This window comes from Cuculus canorus, chromosome 29 (genome assembly GCF_017976375.1).
Source record: "Cuculus canorus isolate bCucCan1 chromosome 29, bCucCan1.pri, whole genome shotgun sequence".
Classification (NCBI taxonomy): domain Eukaryota; kingdom Metazoa; phylum Chordata; class Aves; order Cuculiformes; family Cuculidae; genus Cuculus; species Cuculus canorus.
Window position 1 is genome coordinate 281,281 of NC_071429.1, and position 20,414 is coordinate 301,694.

Here is a 20,414-nt window from a genome sequence, read left to right on the forward strand (position 1 = left end):
GCATCCCCCCACCCTCGAGGCTGCCCCTCCAAAGCCGAGCGAGACTTGAGGTGCAACCTAGGTTTCCATCCCCGGCCTTCAGATCCATGTGTGTTTTGGAAGAGGGATCAAGGCTGCTCGATGGAGCTCCACCACCTGTGTTTCTTCCCATATCTCCTTCTCCATCCCCTTTAAAGCCGTCAACAGCGCAGTCCCCACCACGGATGAAGCTCTGCTTGTGGTCCAGGATGATGATGATGCTGCGGCTCGTGCTCCTCAATGCCCTTACCCTCTGCGGTGCATCCCGGGTGGGAAGCCATCAGCCTCATTGGTGACACCACCTTGGTGACACCCCATGGCTGCAATTCACCCCCACACTCATCCTCTCTCCCGCAGGAAGCTGCTCCGAGCAGGACCTCAGTGGGCTGCAGCGAGTGGTCGGTGGGACGCTTGGCCCTCCCAGGTGGTCCTTCCTGGGCTGAGCCAACGAATCCCATAGTGGTCTCATTCCACCAGGACCTCATGGAGAGGCTCCACCTTCTCTCACATCCCAGATCTCTCTCCAAGATAACTCCGGAACCAGCTGGCAGCACATCTGTGGAGGGTCCCTCACCCAGAGGAACTGAGTGCTGACGGCAGCGCACTGCGTGGATCGGTGAGCGGGCAGCACCGCTCCACCTTCCAGAGATATTTTGCCACTTTAGATGGTCCAACCCAGACAGAAACAGTCCTGTGAGACCTTTGCGGACAAACGGGTGCCCTGGACCACCTCTGGGAGCCTCTTCTTCTTGCACCCATCCTTTCCCTATCAGCTCACAGTTGAAATAATGCTAATTTTCACGATCCGAGGGTTGGAGCACCTCGCATACGAGGCCAAGCTGAGACATTTGGGGTGGCTGAGAAGAAAAGGCTCCGGGGACACCTTAGAGCAGCTTCCAGTCCGGAAAGGAGCTCCAGGAAAGCTGGAGAGAGGCTCTTGGTCAAGGTGCAGGGAGAGATAAGGGGGATGGTTTTGAGATGAAGGAGGGGAGATTGAGATCTTAGGCAGAAATGTTCTGCTGTGAGGGTGGGGACACCCTGGCCCAGAGAATTGGTGGCTGCTCAATCCCTGGAGGGGTTCCAGGCCAGGTTGGATGAGGCTCAGAGCCCCTGATCCAGTGGGAGGTGTCCCTGCCCATGGCAGGGGGTGGGACTGGATGGGCTTTGAGGTCCCTTCCAACTTAAACCATTCCATGATTAAACCCCTCAACCCATGAAGCCAAGAGACGCGACGGCAGTGGTTCTGCTGAATCCCCATCCCTGGAGATGATCAAGGCCAGCTTGGATGGGGCTCAGAGCCCCTGATCCAGCGGGAGGTGTCCCTGCTCATGGCAGAGGGTGGGACTGGATGGGCTTTGAGGTCCCTTCCAACCCAACCCATTCCATGAATAAACCCTTCAACCCATGAAGAGATGCGATGATAGTGGTTCTACTGAATCCCCATCCTTGGAGAGGTTCCAGGCCAGGTTGGATGGGGCTCAGAGCCCCTGATCCAGCGGGAGGTGTCCCTGTCCATGGCAGGAGGTGGGATTGGATGGGCTTTGAGGTCCCTTCCAACATAAACCACTCCAGGATTCTGTGATTCTATGAATTGACAGCTGATCCTGTGTTCTTGGTGGTAACACGACCTTCCGCGTGGTGGCCGGCGATCACAACCTCTACACCAATGACAGCAGCGAGCAGGTCTTCAGCGTGAGCAAAATCATCATCCACCCCCTCTGGAACACCAACAATATTGAGGGAGGGTAACGTGGGGAGGGGAATTTGCAGGGAAGGCTGCTGGGAATCTCCCAACAAACAAGATGTGAGATGGGAGAAAATGCCTCAAGTTGCGCCAGGGAAGGGTTCGGTTGGATGTTAAGAAAGACTCCTTTACTGAATGAGTGGTGAATCCCCAACAGAGGCTTCCAGGGCAGTGGTGGAATCCCCAACCCTTGAGGAGTTCGAAATGGTTTGGAGATAGCACTTCATGACGGGGTTCAGTCTCACGGTGGGGTTGGGCTGATGGTTGGACTGGATGAGCTGAGAGGGCTTTTCCAACCTCAGTGACTCCATGATTCCATAATTTCATGAGTGGGAGACCTTGTAACATCCTCTCCCTCCTCTCACCAGCTACGACATCGCCCTGCTCCGCCTCTCCAGCTACGCCACCCTGAACAGCTACGTGCAGCTGGCGGTCCTGCCCCAGGAGGGATCCATCCTGCCCAACAACCACCCCTGCTACATCTCCAGCTGGGGTTACACCCACAGCGAGTGCCAACGGAGCGCCCCAGCCCCAAATCCCCTAAAACACGCAGAAAACTTGGGGGGCTGGGGGGTATTTTTAATCCCTTTGAGATCCCAGGAGGTATCACACAGGGCTTTGCTCGGGGCATGGAGTTGCCCAACGCGGGGCAGGGTTGTGTCAAGGTTTGGGGGAGATTCTCTGTAGGAAAAGGGGCACTGGGATGGCTGCAGGGGCTCTTCTTTGGGGAGTGAGGGGTTGCCACCTCTCTCAGGTCATTGCCAGCATGGCCTTAATGGGCACTTGGTAGTGTGCAGCCGACGGGCGGGTGTCCAGTGTCCTGATGCAGGCGTACCTGTCAGTGGTGGACCACCAGATCTGCTCCAGCACTACCTACTGGGGCTCCACTGTCAAGACCACCAGGTAGAGCCCCGGCATCCTGCTCCCCTCCAGCATCCTCCCGTGCCCCCATCTCACCCGAGTTCCTCGCTCCGGCAGGGCGATTCGGGGGGTCCTCTGCACTGCATGGTGAACGGGCGGTACCAGGTCCATGGCGTCACCAGCTTCACCTCCAGCCTGGGCTGCAACACCAGGAACAAACCCATTATCTTCACTCGTGTCTCTGCCTACAACTCCTGGATAACGAGCGTACGGCAGCGGGTGACCAGGGCTGACGCCTGCGCTGGTGCCTCAGCTCCATCCCTGCTTGGTTCAACCATTGTCTTTCTTCTCCTTCCAGGTGATGGCCCAGAACTGAATGGTGGCAGAAGAGTGCAGTCCTCAGCTTGGGGGATGGACATCACCTTCTCCAGCATCTCAGGGCTTTAAACTTCATGTCTGGTGTCAATAAACTCTGTTCCTCTCCCCGGCACGCTGGTGGGTGCTGTGCCCTGGTGCTCAGCAAGCCTTTCTGCTCCAACCCTCAGCGTCCTTTTCTTCTCCCATATTCTACAGCATCCCTGTGGCCACATCCCTCCTTTTCCTCATCCCTTAGGAAAGAGCTGTGCGGAAAAGCAACCGGCCTCACACTTTGGGGGCAGCCAGAAAGTCCCTGGATTAATGGGAAAGGGGAACACTCTGCAAATCGCCTCCATGGGCAGTGTTGTAGGGGGAATAGAGAGGGGATCTTCATCCAGAGGGATGTGGACAGCTTGGAGAAGTGGGACCACGCAAACCTCTTGAGGTTCAACAACGCAAAGTGCACTCACAGCCCAGAAACCACCTGTGTCCTGGGCTGTATCTAAAGCCGTGGGAGCAGCAGGGATGGAGGGGATTCTGCCCCTCTGCTCCGCTCTGGTGAGGCCCCACCTGGAGCCCTGTGTCCAGTTCTGGAGTCTCCAACATAAGAAGGAGATGGATCTGATGGAGCGAGTCCAGAGGAGGCCACGGGGATGATCCAAGGGCTGGAGAACCTCCTGTACAAGGTCAGGCTGAGAGAGTTGGGGTTGTTCATCCTGGAGAAGAGAAGGCTGTGGGGAGACCCTAGAGCAGCTTCTGGTCTGGAAAGGGGCTCCAGGAAAGCTGGGGAGGGGCTCTTGGTCAGGAAGGTCAGAGAGAGGATGAGAGGAACGGTTTTGAGCTGAAAGAGGGGAGATTGGGATGAGATCTTGGGAAGAAATGTTTTGCTGTGCAGGTGAGGAGGCCCTGGCCCAGGTTGCCCAGAGCAGTGGTGGCACCTCTGGAGGTGTTGAAGGCCAGGTTGGATGGGGCTTGGAGCAACCTGGTGCGGTGGGAGGTGTCCCTTCTTCTGCAGGGATGTTGGTCTAGATGAGCTGTGAATGTCCCTTTCGATCCAAACCATTCCAGGATTTGGTCAGGATTGTTCCCTGCTGGTAGATCCATTTCTCTTCCAAACCTGACCTTCCTTGCCGTGAGGGATGATGGATTTGCTCCTGTTACCACCTTTCCCCACAGATGCAGCCCACAAGTGCCATCTGTGCCGTGACACCACCCAAGCGCCGGCACGGGGCCAAAACCCAACACCGCAATTGTACCAAAGGACAAATTGAAACCCAAACCCAAACCAGAAGGTATTGATCTGCTGGAAGGAAGGAAGGACCCACAGAGGGATCGGGACAGTCTGGATCCATGGATGGAGGGCAGGAAGGGTCTACAGAGGGATCGGGACAGGCTGGATCCATGGATGGAGGGCAGGAAGGGTCTGCAGAGGGATCGGGACAGTCTGGATCCATGGATGGAGGGCAGGAAGGGTCTACAGAGGTATCGGGACAGGCTGGATCCATGGATGGAGGGCAGGAAGGATCTACAGAGGGATCGGGACAGGCTGGATCCATGGATGGAGGGCACGAAGGCTCTGCAGAGGGATCGGGACAGGCTGGATCCATGGATGGAGGGCAGGAAGGATCTACAGAGGGATCGGGACAGGCTGGATCCATGGATGGAGGGCAGGAAGGGTCTACAGAGGGATCAAGACAGGCTGGATCCATGGATGGAGGGCAGGAAGGATCTACAGAGGGATCGGGACAGGCTGGATCCATGGATGGAGGGCAGGAAGGATCTACAGAGGGATCGGGACAGGCTGGATCCATGGATAGGGGGCAGGAAGGGTCTACAGAGGGATCAGGACAGGCTGGATCCATGGATGGAGGGCAGGAAGGATCTACAGAGGGATCGGGACAGGCTGGATCCATGGATGGAGGGCAGGAAGGATCTACAGAGGGATCAGGACAGGCTGGATCCATGGATGGAGGGCAGGAAGGATCTACAGAGGGATCGGGACAGGCTGGATCCATGGATGGAGGGCAGGAAGGATCTATAGGGGGATCGGGACATCCAGGCTTGGATCAGCCATGGGGTGGCCAGCAGAGCAGGGAAGAGATCATCCCCTGCACTCGGCACTGGTGAGGCCACACCTCGAATCCTGGGTCAGTTCTGGGTTCCTCACTCCAAGAAAGACCTTGAGGGGCTGGAGCACATCCGGAGAAGGGAACGGAGCTGGGGAAGGGTCTGGAGAACAGGAGGGACCTGGAGGGGGGGTTGGTGTGGAGAATAGAAGGCTGAGGGGAGACCTTATCGCTCTCTGCAGCTCCTGGAACGGAGGTTGTGGTGAGGCGGGCGTTGGGCTCTTCTCAAAAAGAAGAAGTGATGGGGTAAGAGGAAATGGCCTCAAGTTGCCCCAGGGGAGGGTTAGATTCGACATTGAGGGAAATTCCTTCATGGAAAGGGCTGCCAGGCCCTGGCAGAGGCTGCCCAGGGCAGTGGTGGAGTCTCCGTCCCTGGAAGGGCTCAAAAACGTGTGGCCATGGCACTTCAAGCATTGTTTATTGGTCACGGTGGGGTTGGGCTGGATGAGTTGAAAGGGTTTTTCCAACCTTAATGATTCCATGATTCTATGAATTCCGAGGAGGGTATGGTTTCCCACCACCCCTTTGTCCCTTGTGGTGCCCGGGGAGCCTTTCCGGAGGCGATCGTGGCAGGGGGTGCTCAACGGATGCCGGCAGCCGCCTCGCCTCGAACTTCCTCCGTAGCAAACATCAAACCGCAGCGCGCGGCTGCGAGCGAGAACCGAGCTGCAGCCATGGCAGAGGGCAAGAGTGGTGGAGCCGGGCTCTTCGCCAAGCAGGTTCAGAAGCGGTTCAGTCGAGCGCAGGAGAAGGTACGGCACAACGCCCACCCCATAGTCATAGACCCTTGGAATGGGTTGGGTTGGAAGGGAACTCAAAGCCCATCCAGTTCCAACCCCCTGCCACGGGCAGGGACACCTCCCACTGGATCCGGTTGCTCCGAGCTCCATCCAACCTGGCCTTGAAGACCTCCAGGGATGGAGCAGCCACCGCTGCTCTGGGCCACTGCCTCACCAAAACTCTTCCTCTTATTTTAGTCTCTAATTTTCCTCCACCGCGGGGCCACGGGGGTGGAAGAATGGGCACCGCTTACCCCTATGGGGGCTCATAGGCGGTTAATTTGGATACTTTTGGGTCAACGTCATCATTGCTCCAAGGCTTTGGGCTTGATGGCACCTCCCTGAAGTCCTCCAAGCTGCTCTGACAGCCTCTGGGTTCTCTAAAAGCGGGACTTCCCCACCCAAAAAGTCCTTCTGGAGGTCACGGGGAGCCTTGGGCGCCGCTGGCAGGGGATCCCTTGGGGTGGCCGGAGGTGACAGTCCTCCAGCAGGACTTGGCGTAGGGATGGTCCCAGGAGAGCCAGCGCACCCGGCACCCGCCACGCAGGAAGCGAGGGGGAAGGGCTCCGGAAGCGGGCAGAAATGGGGCAATTCTCATCTGGTTTGGAGCTCTTCTTTCCTTTTTCTCTCCCCATGAAGCCGGTAGTGAGTCCTATTTGGAGGGCAATGCCACGGTCCTCTCCTGGCCCCGATGCTCCCAGGTTTCCTGGCTGGGACTTGGTGCTAAATTCAGCTCCCCCACAGCCGTATCAGCTCGGGCCACGCTCTGACCACATCCCAGCTGGGTCAAACCCTTCCTGGAGAGCCCAAAGGTCTCTCCTGCGTGGCTCCAAGCTCACCACGCTCCTGCAATGGTGGCTCCAGAATAGCCTTCAGCTGCAGACCATCCTCATCCTCACCAAGGTGTCATCAGTGCCCCACGGCTTTGCCTGCACTTGTAGCCCCACGGATGGATGTTTTGAGGTGCCCCAGTAGGGTTTCACAGGGCAGTGCACCCAAAAAGTTGGCATTTCCCTCTAAAAACACAAGTGCCACGAGATGCCAATGACACCAAGCTGCGCGGTGCACTCGAGACGCTGGAGGGAAGGGATGGATCCAGAGGGACTTGGACAGTCTCAAGAGCTGAGGCTGTGGGAATCTCATGAGGTTTAAGAAGGCCAACGGCAATGTCTTGCTCCTCGGTTGGGACAATCGTAAACACAAATCCAGGCTGGATGGAGAATGGATTTGGAGCAGCCGTGAGGAGAAGGATTTGGGATGCTGGGGGAGAGGAAGCTCCACAGGAGCTGGAAAAGTGCACCCACAGCCCAGAAAGCCAAACGGTGTCCTGGGCTGCATCCAAAGCTGTGGGACCAGCAGGGAGGGAGGAGATGCTGTCCCTCTGCTCTGGTGAGACCAAACCTGGAGCCCCGTGTCCAGTTCTGGAGTCCTCAGCACGGGAAGGACATGGAGCTGTTGGAGCGAGTCCAGAGGAGGCCACGGAGATGATGTGAGGGCTGGAGAACCTCCCACACAAGACCAGGCTGGGAGAGTTGGGGTTGTTCATCCTGGAGAAGAGAAGGCTGTGGGGAGAGCTTAGAGCAGCTTCCGGTCTGGAAAAGAGCTCCAGGAAAGCTGGGGAGGGGAGGGGAACGGTTTTAGCTGAAAGAGGGGAGACTGAGCTGAGATCTTAGGAAGAAATGTTCTGCTGTGAGGGTGGGGAGGTGTTCAAGGCCAGGTTGGATGGGGCTTGGAGCCCTCTGATCCCATGGGAAGTGTCCCTGCCCATGGCAGGGGGTGGAATTGGATGGACTTTGAGGTCCCTTCCATCCCAAACCATTCCAGGATTCTATAATGTGCCAAAAATCTTTTCATCCCCCATGCAAACACCTGCTCATCGTTGGCTCTGCTGGACCCTCAGCATCCCCCAAGAGGTTCTTTCAGAAGGAAGCGGAGCCCGGTGGGCAGCGCTGAGCTTGGGGCTGACGGCTTTTCCCACTTCTCCATCTCTCTCTCCATCTCAGGTTTTGCAAAAACTGGGCAAAACGGTGGAAACGAAGGATGAGCAGTTCGAGCAAAGCGCCTACAACTTCCAGCTGCAACAGGTGACACCGGCAACAGGGAACCGGGGGGACGGGGCCACCCTTGAACCACCCCTTGGCCACACCGGGCTTGTGGAAGTCCCAATGAGTCCCCAGGGATGTCCCTGACCTCTTCTCTCGCCGCATTTCTTTGCAGAACGAAGGCAATAAACTCTACAAAGACCTCAAGGCTTTCCTGGGAGCAGTGAAAGGTACAGATCCTTTTCCCATAGATGTGTTGGAAAATCTGCCTGGGCACCACGGGGGAGGTGGGAGTGGGCTGAGAAAGTTGTTGGGCTTTCTCATCCAGGATAAAAAATGGCAATTAAGGTATATAATTAAAAGGCCAACCTTATCCTGGGCTGCATCAAAAGAAATGTGGCCGTCAGGGTGAGAGAGGGGATTCTCCACTTCTGCTCCGCTCTGGTGAGACCCCACCTGAAGCCCAGTGTCCAGTTCTGGAGTCCCCAACATAGGAAGGCGACGGAACTGTTGAAACGGTTCCGGAGGAGGCCACGGAGATGATCCGAGGGCTGGAGAACCTCTGTAATGAGGACAGGCTGAGAGAGTTGGGGTTGTTCAGCCTGGAGAAGAGAAGGCTTCATGGAGACCTTAGAGCAGCTTCCACACTGGGGGCTCCAGGAAAGCTACGGAGTGATAGGATGAGGAGAAATGGCTTTAAACTGGAAGGGGGAGGATTTAGATGAGATGTCTGGAAGAAACATGATGTCTTCATGATGAGGGTGGTGAGGTTGCCCAGGGAAACTGTGGATTCTCCCTCCCTGGAGGGGTTCAAGGCCAGGTTGGATGGGTCTTGGAGCCCCGGATCCAGTAGGAGGTGTCCCTGCTCATGGCAGAAGGTTGGAACCAGATGGGTTTTGAGGTCCCTTCCAACCCAAAACCACTCCATCGGTTCCACGATAATAAAATAAGATAATAAATATAACCACGCGATAATCGATAACGAGATGGACTGTCTTTGCACGCCCTGCCTGGACGCAGTGATGCACGAGAGCTCCCGCAAAGTGGCCGAAACTCTGCAGGAGATCTACAGCAGCGACTGGGATGGTCACGAGGAGCTGAAAGCCATCGCAGCTGTGAGCCCCTTGCCATGTCCCCAAGGGTCCCCTCCGAGCGGCCGCGGTGCCGGGGGACATCCCTGGAGCTACAGGGAGGGGAGGTTGGAGGTGGAATCTGGGTGGTTTACCCCTTTTTTGCCCGCACAGAGCAATGATCTCCTGTGGGATGACTACGAGGCAAAGCTGGCCGACCAAGCCCTCCACCTGATGGAGAACTACTTGGCTCAGTTTGGGGACTTTAAGGTACCCCCCATGGGTGGTGTTGGGGGGAAAAGGGGGGGTCCAATCCTGTCTCACTTTGCTCTCCAAGCAGGAACGCATCGCCAAGAGGGGGAGGAAGCTGGTGGACTACGACAGCTCTCGGCATCATCTGGAAGCTCTGCAAAGCGCCAAGAAGAAGGATGAGGCAAAAATTGCCAAGGTTGAACCTCCCACGGGACCTCCACCCGGTGCAGTCCCCACCCCATGTCCCGGATGTGCCCACAAAGCCACGACCACTGTTTGCCTCTCCACAGGCTGAGGAGGAGTTCAACAGAGCTCAGGCGGTGTTTGAGGACCTGAACAGGGACCTTCGGGAGGAGCTGCCGGTTCTGTATGGCAGGTACGGGGCTGTCACAGGGCTGGGGGACGTCGAAGGAGCTCAGGGACATCGTGGGGCTGGAAGACACCAGAGGGGCTGAGGGACATCACGGGGCTGGAGAACATCACAGGGACTGGGGGATGTTGCGTTGCTGGGGGACATCACAGGGGCTGGGGACATTGTTGGAGCTGGAGGGACATCACAGGGCTGGAGGACATCGTCGAGCTGGGGGACATCACAGGGCTTGGTGGACATCGTGGAGCTGGGGAACATCACAGGGCTGTAGGGCATTGTGGAGCTGGGGGACATCACAGGGGCTGGGGACATTGTTGGAGCTGGGGGACATCACAGGGGCTGGGGACATTGTTGGAGCTGGAGGGACATCACAGGTGGACATCGTGGAGCTGGAGGGACATCACAGGGCTTGGTGGACATCGTGGAGCTCGGGAACATCACAGGGCTGGAGGACATCGTGGAGCTGGGGGACATCACAGGGCTGTAGGGCATTGTGGAGCTGGGGGACATCACAGGGGCTGGGAGACATCTAAGGGGCTTAGGGACATCATGAGGCTGGGACATGGTGGGACTGGGGGACATCACAGGGTCTGGGGACATGGCTGGGGGACATCAAAGGGGCTCAGAGACATCATGGAGTGGGAGACATGGTGGGACTGGGGGACATCACAGGGGGTGGGGGACATCATGGGGCTGGGGGACACCACAGGGACCAGAGTGACGGCCACAGGGACATCAGCCACGGGTGGCTGTGACAGCCAGGAGGTGGCAGCACCGTTGCCACAGCAGAGTGGCCTTCAGACCAAATGTCCGGTGCTACTTTGTCCTCACCCCGAGGGTTTCTCCACCGTTCCCCATCCCCAGCATTGGACGGATGCTCAGCATCCCAAGCCCTCCACCTCCCTCTGTGTTCTCCCTCCCACAGCCGCATTGCCTGCTACGTCACCATCTTCCAGAACATCTCCAACCTCCGCGATGTCTTCTACAAGGAGATGAGCAAGGTTAGGGGCAAGGCAACACCCCAAATCACCTCTCCTCGTGCCCCACCAGCAGCCTCGGAGCCGTCACTGGCTGCACCGGTGCCAGTCCTCAGCCTCGAGTTCTCGCTGCTCTTCGTTGGGTTGGACAAGAAGATCTTAGAGGTCTTCTCCAACCTTAATGATTCTATGACTTTATATCATAATTCGGAGCAGCTTGAGGATGTTCGTGGTGCTGCTGGGTGATGGATGGCACGGGGGAGGACACCCCTCTGATGTGTTTTTTCTCTCCCCCCTTCTCCACGCAGCTCAACCGTGACCTCTACGAGGTGATGAGCAAACTGGAGAAGCAACACTCCAGCAAAGTCTTCATCATTAAAGGGATCCCCAGGTAACGGAGCAGAAGATCGGGTCGGGGGGTTTCAAGAGTCAACTCAACCCCCACCAAAAGGCAGAGAGGGGGTGCAGCCCCGTGGTCCTTCCAGTAGAGAAAGGGGCTCCAGGAAAGCTGTGGAGGGCTCTTGATGGAGCAGGGCAGGGATGACACAAGGGGAGATGGGTTTGAGGAGAGATTGAGAAGATACCTGAGGGGGTATCCTCTGAAGGTGGGGAGGCCCCAACCCAGGTTGCCCAAAGAACTGGTGGCTGCCCCATCCCTGGAGGTGTTCAAGGCCAGGTTGGATGGGGCTCGGAGCCCTGGATGGGCTTTGAGGTCCCTCCCAACCCTAAACCAGTCCACGGTTCCACGCAGTCCCCAGTCCTACAGGCTGGGATGGGCGAGCGCCTCCCACCACTGGGCTGAGGGTGCTTTGGCGATGCTGTCGTAATGAGTTTGGGTCATTTGCTGATTGTGCAGATGGGGACGCATCACCCACCGGCTGGGACGGGGATGTCATGCTGCCATGTGTCCCCAAGTGTGGTGATGCTTACAGGAATTTTACAGGTTTTCAACATCCTGGGTTGAAAACTGGTTGGATGGCCCAGAGAGTGGTGGTCAATGGAGTTAACTCCAGCTGGAGGCCAGTCACAAGTGGGGTTCCTCAGGGCTCAGTACTGGGTCCAGCTCTGTTCAATGTCTTTATCAATGACCTGGATGAAGGCATTGAGTGCACCCTCAGCAAGTTTGCGGATGACACTGAGCTGGGAGGAAGTGTCGATCTGCTGGAGGGTAGGGAGGCTCCAAAGGGATCTGAACAGGCTGGACTGCTGGGCTGAGGCCAATGGCATGAGGTTCAACAAGGCCAAATGCCGGGTCCTGCACTTGGGGCACAACAACCCTATGCAGTGCTACAGACTGGGGGAAGAATGGCTGGAGAGCTGCATGGAGAAGGACCTGGGGGTGCTGGTTGACAGCCGACTGACCATGAGCCAGCAGTGTGCCCAGGTGGCCAAGAAGGCCAACGGCATCTTGGCTTGGATCAGAAATGGGGTCACCAGCAGGTCCAGGGAGGTTATTCTCCCTCTGTACTCAGCACTGGTGAGACCGCACCTTGAATACTGTGTTCAGTTCTGGACCCCTCACCACGAGAAGGATGTTGAGGCTCTGGAGAGTGTGCAGAGAAGAGCAACAAAGCTGGTGAGGGGCTGGAGAACGTCTGACGAGGAGCGGCTGAGAGAGCTGGGGGTGTTTAGCCTGGAGAAGAGGAGGCTGAGGGGAGACCTTATTGCTCTCTACAACTACCTGAAAGGAGGTTGTGGAGAGGAGGGCGCTGGGCTCTTCTCCCAAGTGACAGGGGACAGGACAAGGGGGAATGGCCTGAAGCTCCGTCAGGGGAGGTTCAGAATGGATATCAGAAAAAAATTCTTCACGGAAAGAATTCACTGGAACAGCTGCCCAGGGAGGTGGTGGAGTCACCTTCCCTGGAGGTGTTTAAGGAAAGGGTGGATGAAGTGCTGAGGGACATGGTTTAGGGAGTGTTAGGAATCGTTGGACTCGATGATCCAATGGGTCCTTTCCAACCTTGTGATTCTGTGATTCTGTGAATGGAGGGGGGGTTAACCTGCTCCACCCTCCCCTCACGCAGCAACCGGCACTCTCTGGTCATCTCCTCGCCCGTGAGTCCCCCAGCCACGTTCCCTTGCCCCGAGAAGACACCGGACTGGCAGCCCACGGTGGAAACGGAGGCACCAGCAGGTTCTCCTGGGGTGGGCAGCGATGCCACCGATGCCGTCTCCAACGCGGAGCTGGGTGGTGCCATCCCCGGCCCCCCGCCAGCATCGCCCGCCAGCGGTGGGTCCCTCTCGGAGACGGCATCAGTGTCCAGCGAGGAGGCCCCGGAGCTCAGCCCCAGCCCCAAAGCTCTGACCCACGAGCAGGTGACGTCGGTGGAAGCCGTAGAGCTCGGGGCTGACTCCCCCGGGCTCTCCGAGAGCCGGGGTCCGGAGCCAGCGGGGGCCGAGGGCATCGCCACCTCCCTGGCATCGCTCATTTTATCCGAGGCAATTGCCCAGGCTGCCGGCACCGTGCCACCGGAGCCGGAAAACACCGTGGCTGGGCTGGAGACGAGCAAAGCCTCAGCCACCAGAGGGGACACCCATCAACTGGATGGTGTGGCCAACGGTGAGGGTCAGGAACCCCCATCCCCGGCCTCCTCAGGCCCCCGCGATGCCCCTGGTCCTGTGCCCGAGGCACCAGCGTGTCCGTGCCCCGGTGGCCAGCGGGAGCTGTGCCGGATCGGCAGTGCCGCGAGCGAGCACAGCGACTCCGAGGAGAGCATGGAGGTGATAGACATCAAACCCAAGACGGCCAACACCCAGGTGAGGAGGTTCTGGTGCCAGGAGAGGACACGTGGTGATGGGGCTGCATTGGTGTTCACTTGGAGACCCAACCCGTGCTGGGGGGCACCGGGTGGGGACGCGGGGCACAAGGCTGGGGGGATCCGTGGGACAAATCCAGCCCGGTGCGATGCTCCTCTGTTGGCAGATGGGTATGGATGTGGCGCTCAACACAGGGTCACGAGGCTGCGCTGAGGATGGGCGTTCTTCCGGCTTCCCAGCCGAGGTGGGTGCAGCAGAACCATGAAGGGAGATGCTGATGTGACCCCCCCATAGGGATTCAATCCTGCTTGGATCCACTTCAATCGAAGCATGAGGTCTCCATCCCACATGGCTCAGCATCATCTCTGTCTCTCTTCCAGGACCAAGGCTGTCCTGGAACACTGGAGAAGGACACAAGCTAGGACACGAGCTGGGACCCCACACCAGCAGCAACCCCTGCACAGGACCCCCACGAAACCCCCACTGCCTCATGAGATCAGTGCCCGGTGCGGGAAATGGGCGTTATTGAGCCAAGAGCAGCTCATTCTCCTGCACCGTAACTGTAACGCACTTCCCACCCCCATCGTGTCTGAAATAAAGGCAGAGGGTAGAAAAGATGGTGAGAGGTGGATGAAGATCCTTCCAGTCCTGAAAGGGGCTCCAGGAAAGCTAGGGAGGGGCTCTGGATCAGGGAGGGCAGAGATGGGACAAGGGGGGATGGTTTTGAGCTGAAAGAGGGGAGATTGAGATGAGATCTTAGGGAGAAATGTTCTCCTGTGAGGATGGGGACGCCCTGGAACAGGTTGTCCAGAGCAGTGGTGGCTGCTCCATCCCTGGAGGGGTTCAAGGCCAGGTTGGATGGGGCTTTGGAGCCCCTGATCCAGTGGGAGGTGTCCCTGCTCATGGCAAGGGTGGAACTGAAGGGGCTTTGAGGTCCCTTCCAACTTAAACCATTCCATGATTAAACCCCTCCACCCATGAAGCCAAATGACACCATGGCTGCGGTTCTGCTGAATCCCCATCCCTGGAGGGGTTCCAGGCCAGGTTGGATGGGGGTTGGAGCCCCTGATCCAGTGGGAGGTGTCCCTGCCCATGGCAGGGGGTGGAACTGGATGGGCTTTGAGGTCCCTTCCAACCCAAACCATTCCAGGATTCTATGAAGATGCAGGTGAGGACCAGGATCTCCATCCTGTGAAAGCCCCTCCCCAGGATGGGTTGTCCCCACCAGCAGCTCCGCAGCAGCCAGAGCTGAGCATAGCAGGGATTTCTGGCCCTGTCCTCCCTCTGACACCCAACGCTGCTGCCTCGGCGCTTTGTGGTGTCTCAGGGAAAAGGCGTCGAGCTGGTTTTGCCGCCTCGCGGAAAATGTGCAAGAAAAAAATAGCCCCTGATTTTATCCCTTATGTTGTAAATCGCCTCTTGTATTGACGGCAAACTCTGGGACCATTCCCAGCTCTGCTGCAAGAGCTTGCATTGCCGGATTGGGAGAAGCCCTGAGGAAAAGGACATGGGGTGTTGGGAAGGAGAAGCTCCACAGGAGCTGGAAAATTGCGTTCACAGCCCAGAGACCATGTTTGGGGCTGCATCCAAAACCATGAGACCAGGAGGGAGGGAGGGGATTCTGCTCCTCTGCTCTGTGAGATCCACTTGGAGCCCCGTGTCCAGTTCTGGAGTCCTCAGCACAGGAAGGACATGGAACGAATCCAGAGGAGGCCACGGAGATGATTTGAGGGCTGGAGAACCTCCTGTACAAGAGACAGGTTGGGAGTTGGGGTTGTTCATCCTGGAGAAGAGAAGGCTGTGGGGGGAACTTAGAGCAGCTTCCAGTCCGGAAAGGGGCACCAGGAAAGCTGGAGAGGGGCTCTTGATTGGGTGGGGAGGGAGAGGATGAGTGGAACGGTTTTGAGCTGAAAGAGGGGAGATTGAGGCAAGATCTTAGGGAGAAATGTTTGGCTGTGAGGATGGTGATGCTCTGGCCCAGGTGGTGGCTGCCCCATCCCTGGATGGGTTCCAGACCAGGTTGGATGGGGCTTTGGAGCCCCTCAATCCAGTGGGAGGTGTCTCTGCCCATGGCAGGAGGTGGAACTGGATGGGCTTTGAGGTCCCTTCCAGCCTAAATCATTCCATGATTCCATGATTGCTGCCCTGATGTCCAGCGCCAGGCTGGCTCCCCAGCGAGCGAGGGGTTAACGGAGGCAGCATTTTTATCACCAACGCAGCCAAACTGGAAAGGTGAGGCAGGAAAAGGGCAACGCCTTCTCCTGGGCCAGACCAGGAGCTGCACATGGTGCCGGCAGCCGCTCGCCCCGGCACAGCGGGCACAGGTAGGACCTGGGGAGGGGGCAATACCTCCTGGGAGACCCCCAAAAATTCCCTATTCTGGGGGATCCCTGAAAATTCCCCATTCCTCAGAAGGTTTGGAGGCGATTGGCTGCATCGGGCACGCGGATTTGCACCGGGAGGCAACAGCGTTGTGCCTCAAAGGATGCTGAAGTGTGGTTGGTTTGGTGAGAATCCAAAACGTTGTCCCTCAGCCGGGTGTTTTCCAGCTGGATTTCAGGCAGGTGGGAAGGGAAGTGGCCTCATCCCGCCGCGGCGAGAGCCAAAAGCGGAAAACTCAGTGGGAAAACCGAGCAGGGTGACCCACAGCTCCCAAGGAACGGTGGAGAATGTGGGGTGAGCAGGTGGTGAGGATGGTTGGCTCATCCCATCCTCCATCCGCAGGGAATGGGAATCAGGGGCCGCAAATGCGGCGCTGAGCATCCCGGACGGCCGTCTGCGCTCGGCAGAGCCGGTTGGGAGCAAAGCCGCGAGGCAGGGAGGGTTCCAGGGTGGGAACGAGTCTTGAGCAACTTGGCTGGAGAGCAAGAATGAGGAAGATTATGGGTTGTTTTACAACCCCTGTGTCGCTTTCAAAACCACGTGGAGATCCGTATGGATCCAGCGCGCCAGGGAAGTGAGTCAGCCGTGCTCCATCAGCTGCTCCGGACGCCCGGAGGCTCCGACCACGCGGCAGCGGGATCGCAGCCCGGCAAGGTAACCTCGGCGCCGTCCGATATCCTGTGGGTTTCCATGGAGCACCCAGCTTCTTCCCAGTTGGTTTGGAGGAGTTGGTTCCTGTGGTCCCGAGGTGGGGTCTGGGTGGTGCTGCCGTTTTCCCCCTGGTCTTCTCATAGAATCATGGAATGGGTTGGAAGGGACCTCAAAGCCCATCCAGTCCCACCCTCTGCCATGGGCAGGGACACCTCCCACTGGGACACCACAAAGCGCCGAGGCAGCAGCGTTGGGTGTCAGAGGGAGGACAGGGCCAGAAATCCCTGCTATGCTCAGCTCTGGCTGCTGCAGAGCTGCTGGTGGGGACAACCCATCCTGGTGAGGGGCTTTCACAGAATGGAGATCCTGGTCCTCACCTGCATCTTCATAGAATCCTGGAATGGGTTGGGTTGGAAGGGACCTCAAAGCCCATCCAGTTCCACCCCTTCCATGGGCAGGGACACTTCCCACTGGATCAGGGGCTCCAACCCCCATCCGACCCGGCCGTGAACCCCTCCAGGGATGGGGATTCAGCAGAACCGCAGCCATGGTGTCATTTGGCTTCATGGGTGGAGGGGTTTAATCATGGAATGGTTTAAATTGGAAGGGACCTCAAAGCCCCTCCAGTTCCCCCCCTGCCATGGGCAGGGACACCTCCCACTGGATCAGGGGCTCCAAAGCCCCATCCAACCTGGCCTGGAACCCCTCCAGGGATGGGGCATCCACCGCTGCTCTGGGCCTCCCCATCCTCACAGGAGAACATTTCTCCCCAAGATCTCATCTCAATCTCCCCTCTTTCAGCTCAAAACCGTTCCTCGCATCCTCTCCCTGCACTCTCAGATCCAGAGCCCCTCCAAGGCTTTCCTGGAGCCCCTTTCCATACTGGAAGCTGCTCTAAGGTCTCCCCACAGCCTTCTTTTCTCCAGGATGAACAACCCCAACTCTCAAACTGTCCTCATAAGGAGGTTCTCCAGCCCTCGGATCATCTCCATGGTCTCCTCTGGACTTGCTCTAACAGTCCTTTTTTTCCATAGTAAATCCAGGTTCAGCCTTTGCTGTGGGAAACGTGGGGCTCCTCAGCACCCGGAGAGTGTGGCTGGAGCAGCCCGAGGGGCAATGAAGCAAAGCTGGGTTTAATTTAAAGCTGGGTCTAAATTAAAGCTGTGCCTAAATTAAAGCTGTGCCTAAATTGAAGCTGTGTTTAAAGTAAAGCTGGGTTTAGAAGCAAAGCTGGGTTTGGAGTAAAAGTCTGTTGAAAGCAAAACGAGGAATAAAACAAAACCAGGATAAAGCAAAACTGGATTTGAAGCAAAACTGGGTTTAAAGCAAAGCTGGGTCTAAAGCAAAGACAGGTTTAAAGCAAAACCAGGTCCAAAGCTAAACTGGGTTTAAAGCAAAGCTGGGTGTAAAATAAAACCAGGTTTAAAGCAAAGCTGGCTTTAAAGCAAAACCAGGTCCAAAGCAAAACCAAGTTTAAAGCAAAGCTGTGTCTAAAGCAAAGTCAGGTTTAAAGCAAAACCGGGTTTAAAGCAAAGCTGTGTCTAAAGCAAAGGTGGCTTAAAGCAAAGACAGGTTTAAAGCAAAACCAGGTTTAAAGCAAAGCCAGTTCCAAAGCAAAACCAGTTCCAAAGCAAAACCAGTTCCAAAGCAAAATCAGATTTAAAGCAAAGCCAGTTTTAAAGCAAAGACAGTTTTAAAGCAAAACCAGGTTTATAGCAAAAGCATGTTCAAAGCAAAACCTGGCTGAAAGCAAAGCCAGGTCTAAAGCAAAGCCAGGCCTAAAGCAAAGCCGGGTCTAAAGCAAAGCTGGGTCTAAAGCAAAGCCAAGTCTAAAGCAAAGCCGGGTCTAAAGCAAAGCTGGGTCTAAAGCAAAGCCAAGTCTAAAGCAAAGCCGGGTCTAAAGCAAAGCCGGGCCTAAAGCAAAGCCAAGTATAAAGCAAAGCCAAGTCTAAAGCAAAGCCGGGTCTAAAGCAAAGCCGGGTCTAAAGCAAAGCCGGGTCTAAAGCAAAGCCAAGTATAAAGCAAAGCTGGGTCTAAAGCAAAGTCAGGCATAATGTGAGCTCGTGGCTTGTGCGGAGCTGCTGCTCTCAGGGGGACCCGGATCGGGGGTCTGGGAGACTCCAGGCGGCCGCGAGCGCTGCTGGCGAGGGGGGAATCTCCTCTCCCACCTTCCCCTTGAGCCCCTGTGTGCTGCTCCGGCCGCGCTCCGGAGCCGAAGCGGCTGCTGCCGGGGGTGCCGAGTCCCAGGGGAGCCCCAAATCCCTCCTGGGTTCCCGTTCCCGCGTGGCCGCCGCCTGGGTTGGTATCCAGGGACGCGTTCTGGTGGCTCCTGGCCCGCGGCCACACTCCCGCGGTTCCATTTCCTCTTTGGTAAAAAAAGAAACCCCCTCGCTAAGGGTTTTTTCTCGGCTCCCGGCATCGCGTGAGGCCGCTGAGTCACGGAGGGCACCTTCGGGGGGTCCCCGGGGCTCCCCTGCGACCCCCACGGCACCCACCGAGGCGGCTTTAGCAGCTCCCGGTGCTTTCGGCAAGTGAAACGTTCCATCTGCTCACCCCAAAAGAGGGATTTGAGGGGATTTGGGGGCAATTGGAAGCTCGACGAGTTTGAGAGGGAATTGTGGAGTCACGGTCCCGAGCTCGCTCCTGTCCCCCAGTAAAACCGGTGCTTCGAGGCCACCCGCATCTCCTCTCGCCGTTGGGCGTCACGTGCGACGTTCCTCATTGTTCCTCCTTGTTTTGGCAGTTCTGAGGGAGCCCAGCTCTTCGCCGGGAAGGAGCCGATGCGATGGAGGCAGAGCAGCCGCTGCTGACCGCAGGTGAGCGCCCCCGGCACGGCTTTGCCGGGCCGTTCCCATCATGGAATCATAAAATCCTGGAATGGTTTGGGTGCCAGCCAGTGAAGAGTAGGATGTGACACAGGTGAGGAGATGCTTCTCCATGCCAGGGATCACTTGAGGGGATGGTGGCATCATAGAATCATGGAGTGGTTGGCTTGGAAGGGACCTCAAAGGCCATCCAGTGCCATGCCCTTTCCACTGGAGACCTTCCACTGGATCTGGTTGCTCAAAGCCCCATCCAACCATCACCCCTCATCCCATCCTCAATGAGACTTTGCCCACGGCCACCACGTGCCCCTGGCTCAGAGGTAGGTTTGATCCAGCCTTGCTCACCTCCTCCTTTCCCTCTCTCCTGGTTTGATGTAGAAGAGCCAACAACCCCCTTCCTGAAGAAGGCTCACACCCCATCTCTCCATGAGGAGGTCAACACCGCCATCATTGCAGGTAGGGGCTCTCCTTGCTGCCTCCACCCCTTCTAACCTGGAACAGCAGCTTGGTAGCCACCACCCAGAGCTCAACCCTGCTCCTCTCTCTGCCTTCTCCCCACAGTCGTCATCACCCTGGTGTTCCTCACGCTGCTGACGGTCCTGGTGGTGATCATCATCTACCTGTACAGAAACAAAGGCAGCTACCTCACCTACGAGCAGACGGCGGCAGAGCCCGACGTGTCGGTGCAGATGGAGGATGCTCCATCCAAGGAGAAAGAGGAATACTTCATCTAAGCGCCAGCTCCCGTACTCTCCTCTCCCGTGCTCTAGTCCAAGTTGCCCAAATTCCCCGGGCCTTGGGATCAACAAGCTGCTTTTTTGTTGTTGTTTTCCTTAATTTATTAAGCCAATCATGGAAGGAAAAATAAATAAGTGAGTATCAAAGCTTTGCCTGTCGCTGCCCGGAGCAGAACCAGAGCAGGGAACGCTCTGGCTCGGTGGAGAGCAGGCGTGGCCACGCTCCATCTGCCCACACTACCTGGTCTTCTCCCTTCTCTGCTTTCCAACACAGCCCAGGGACAAACATTCTCGGAGTCACTGTTGTTTTTTTTCCTTTATCTCTTATTTCACAAAAGATTTAAGTTCTTCTCCTGGTGATTTAGGACGAGGGGAATGGTTTTGAGCTGAAAGAAGGGAGATTGAGAAGAAACAGGAGAAATGTTTTGCCATGAGAACGTTTGCCCAGAGAACCTGTGGCTGCCCC

General features: G+C 57.1%; 3 protein-coding genes across 9 annotated transcripts; all 3 read left to right on the forward strand.

Annotated features, from left to right (window-relative positions):
- Positions 1-227: 227 nt before the first annotated feature.
- CELA1 (chymotrypsin like elastase 1) lies at positions 228-4,252 on the forward strand. The gene is given in 7 exon segments (XM_054051326.1): positions 228-287; positions 376-442; positions 496-634; positions 1,617-1,763; positions 2,131-2,267; positions 2,560-2,665; positions 2,725-4,252. Coding segments are annotated over 7 exon segments (1,002 nt in total). The 3' UTR covers positions 3,071-4,252.
- Positions 4,253-5,248: 996 nt separating this feature from the next.
- BIN2 (bridging integrator 2) lies at positions 5,249-13,977 on the forward strand. The gene is made up of 12 exons (XM_054051357.1): positions 5,249-5,858; positions 7,889-7,969; positions 8,103-8,157; positions 8,948-9,042; positions 9,172-9,267; positions 9,338-9,445; positions 9,540-9,625; positions 10,545-10,620; positions 10,905-10,987; positions 12,621-13,353; positions 13,520-13,597; positions 13,734-13,977. Exons 1-12 carry the CDS (start codon positions 5,595-5,597, stop codon positions 13,773-13,775), a joined length of 1,797 nt encoding a protein of 598 aa, XP_053907332.1. The 5' UTR covers positions 5,249-5,594; the 3' UTR covers positions 13,776-13,977.
- Positions 13,978-14,737: 760 nt separating this feature from the next.
- SMAGP (small cell adhesion glycoprotein) lies at positions 14,738-20,181 on the forward strand. Of its 7 annotated transcripts, none has more exons than XM_054051361.1 (6): positions 15,363-15,677; positions 15,766-15,860; positions 16,282-16,389; positions 19,130-19,202; positions 19,590-19,667; positions 19,773-20,181. In XM_054051361.1, exons 4-6 carry the CDS (start codon positions 19,172-19,174, stop codon positions 19,943-19,945), a joined length of 282 nt encoding a protein of 93 aa, XP_053907336.1. In that variant the 5' UTR covers positions 15,363-15,677; positions 15,766-15,860; positions 16,282-16,389; positions 19,130-19,171; the 3' UTR covers positions 19,946-20,181. The 7 variants fall into 7 exon arrangements, with proteins under 7 accessions (XP_053907341.1, XP_053907339.1, XP_053907340.1 ...); XM_054051363.1 differs by having other exon boundaries at positions 15,769-15,860; XM_054051364.1 differs by lacking the exon at positions 16,282-16,389 and having other exon boundaries at positions 15,362-15,677.
- Positions 20,182-20,414: the final 233 nt, after the last annotated feature.

Excerpts from the sequence above, each read along its gene's own strand:
- BIN2 (XM_054051357.1), top strand. The coding sequence starts at position 5,595 with ATGAATTCCGAGGAGGGTATGGTTTCCCACCACCCCTTTGTCCCTTGT. Across the intron at positions 8,158-8,947 it reads TTTCCTGGGAGCAGTGAAAG|TGATGCACGAGAGCTCCCGC; the intron begins GTACAGATCCTT and ends GCCTGGACGCAG. Across the intron at positions 10,988-12,620 it reads ATCATTAAAGGGATCCCCAG|CAACCGGCACTCTCTGGTCA; the intron begins GTAACGGAGCAG and ends CCCCTCACGCAG.
- SMAGP (XM_054051366.1), top strand. The coding sequence starts at position 19,172 with ATGGAGGCAGAGCAGCCGCTGCTGACCGCAG. Across the intron at positions 19,203-19,589 it reads GCAGCCGCTGCTGACCGCAG|AAGAGCCAACAACCCCCTTC; the intron begins GTGAGCGCCCCC and ends GGTTTGATGTAG. Across the intron at positions 19,668-19,772 it reads CAACACCGCCATCATTGCAG|TCGTCATCACCCTGGTGTTC; the intron begins GTAGGGGCTCTC and ends TTCTCCCCACAG.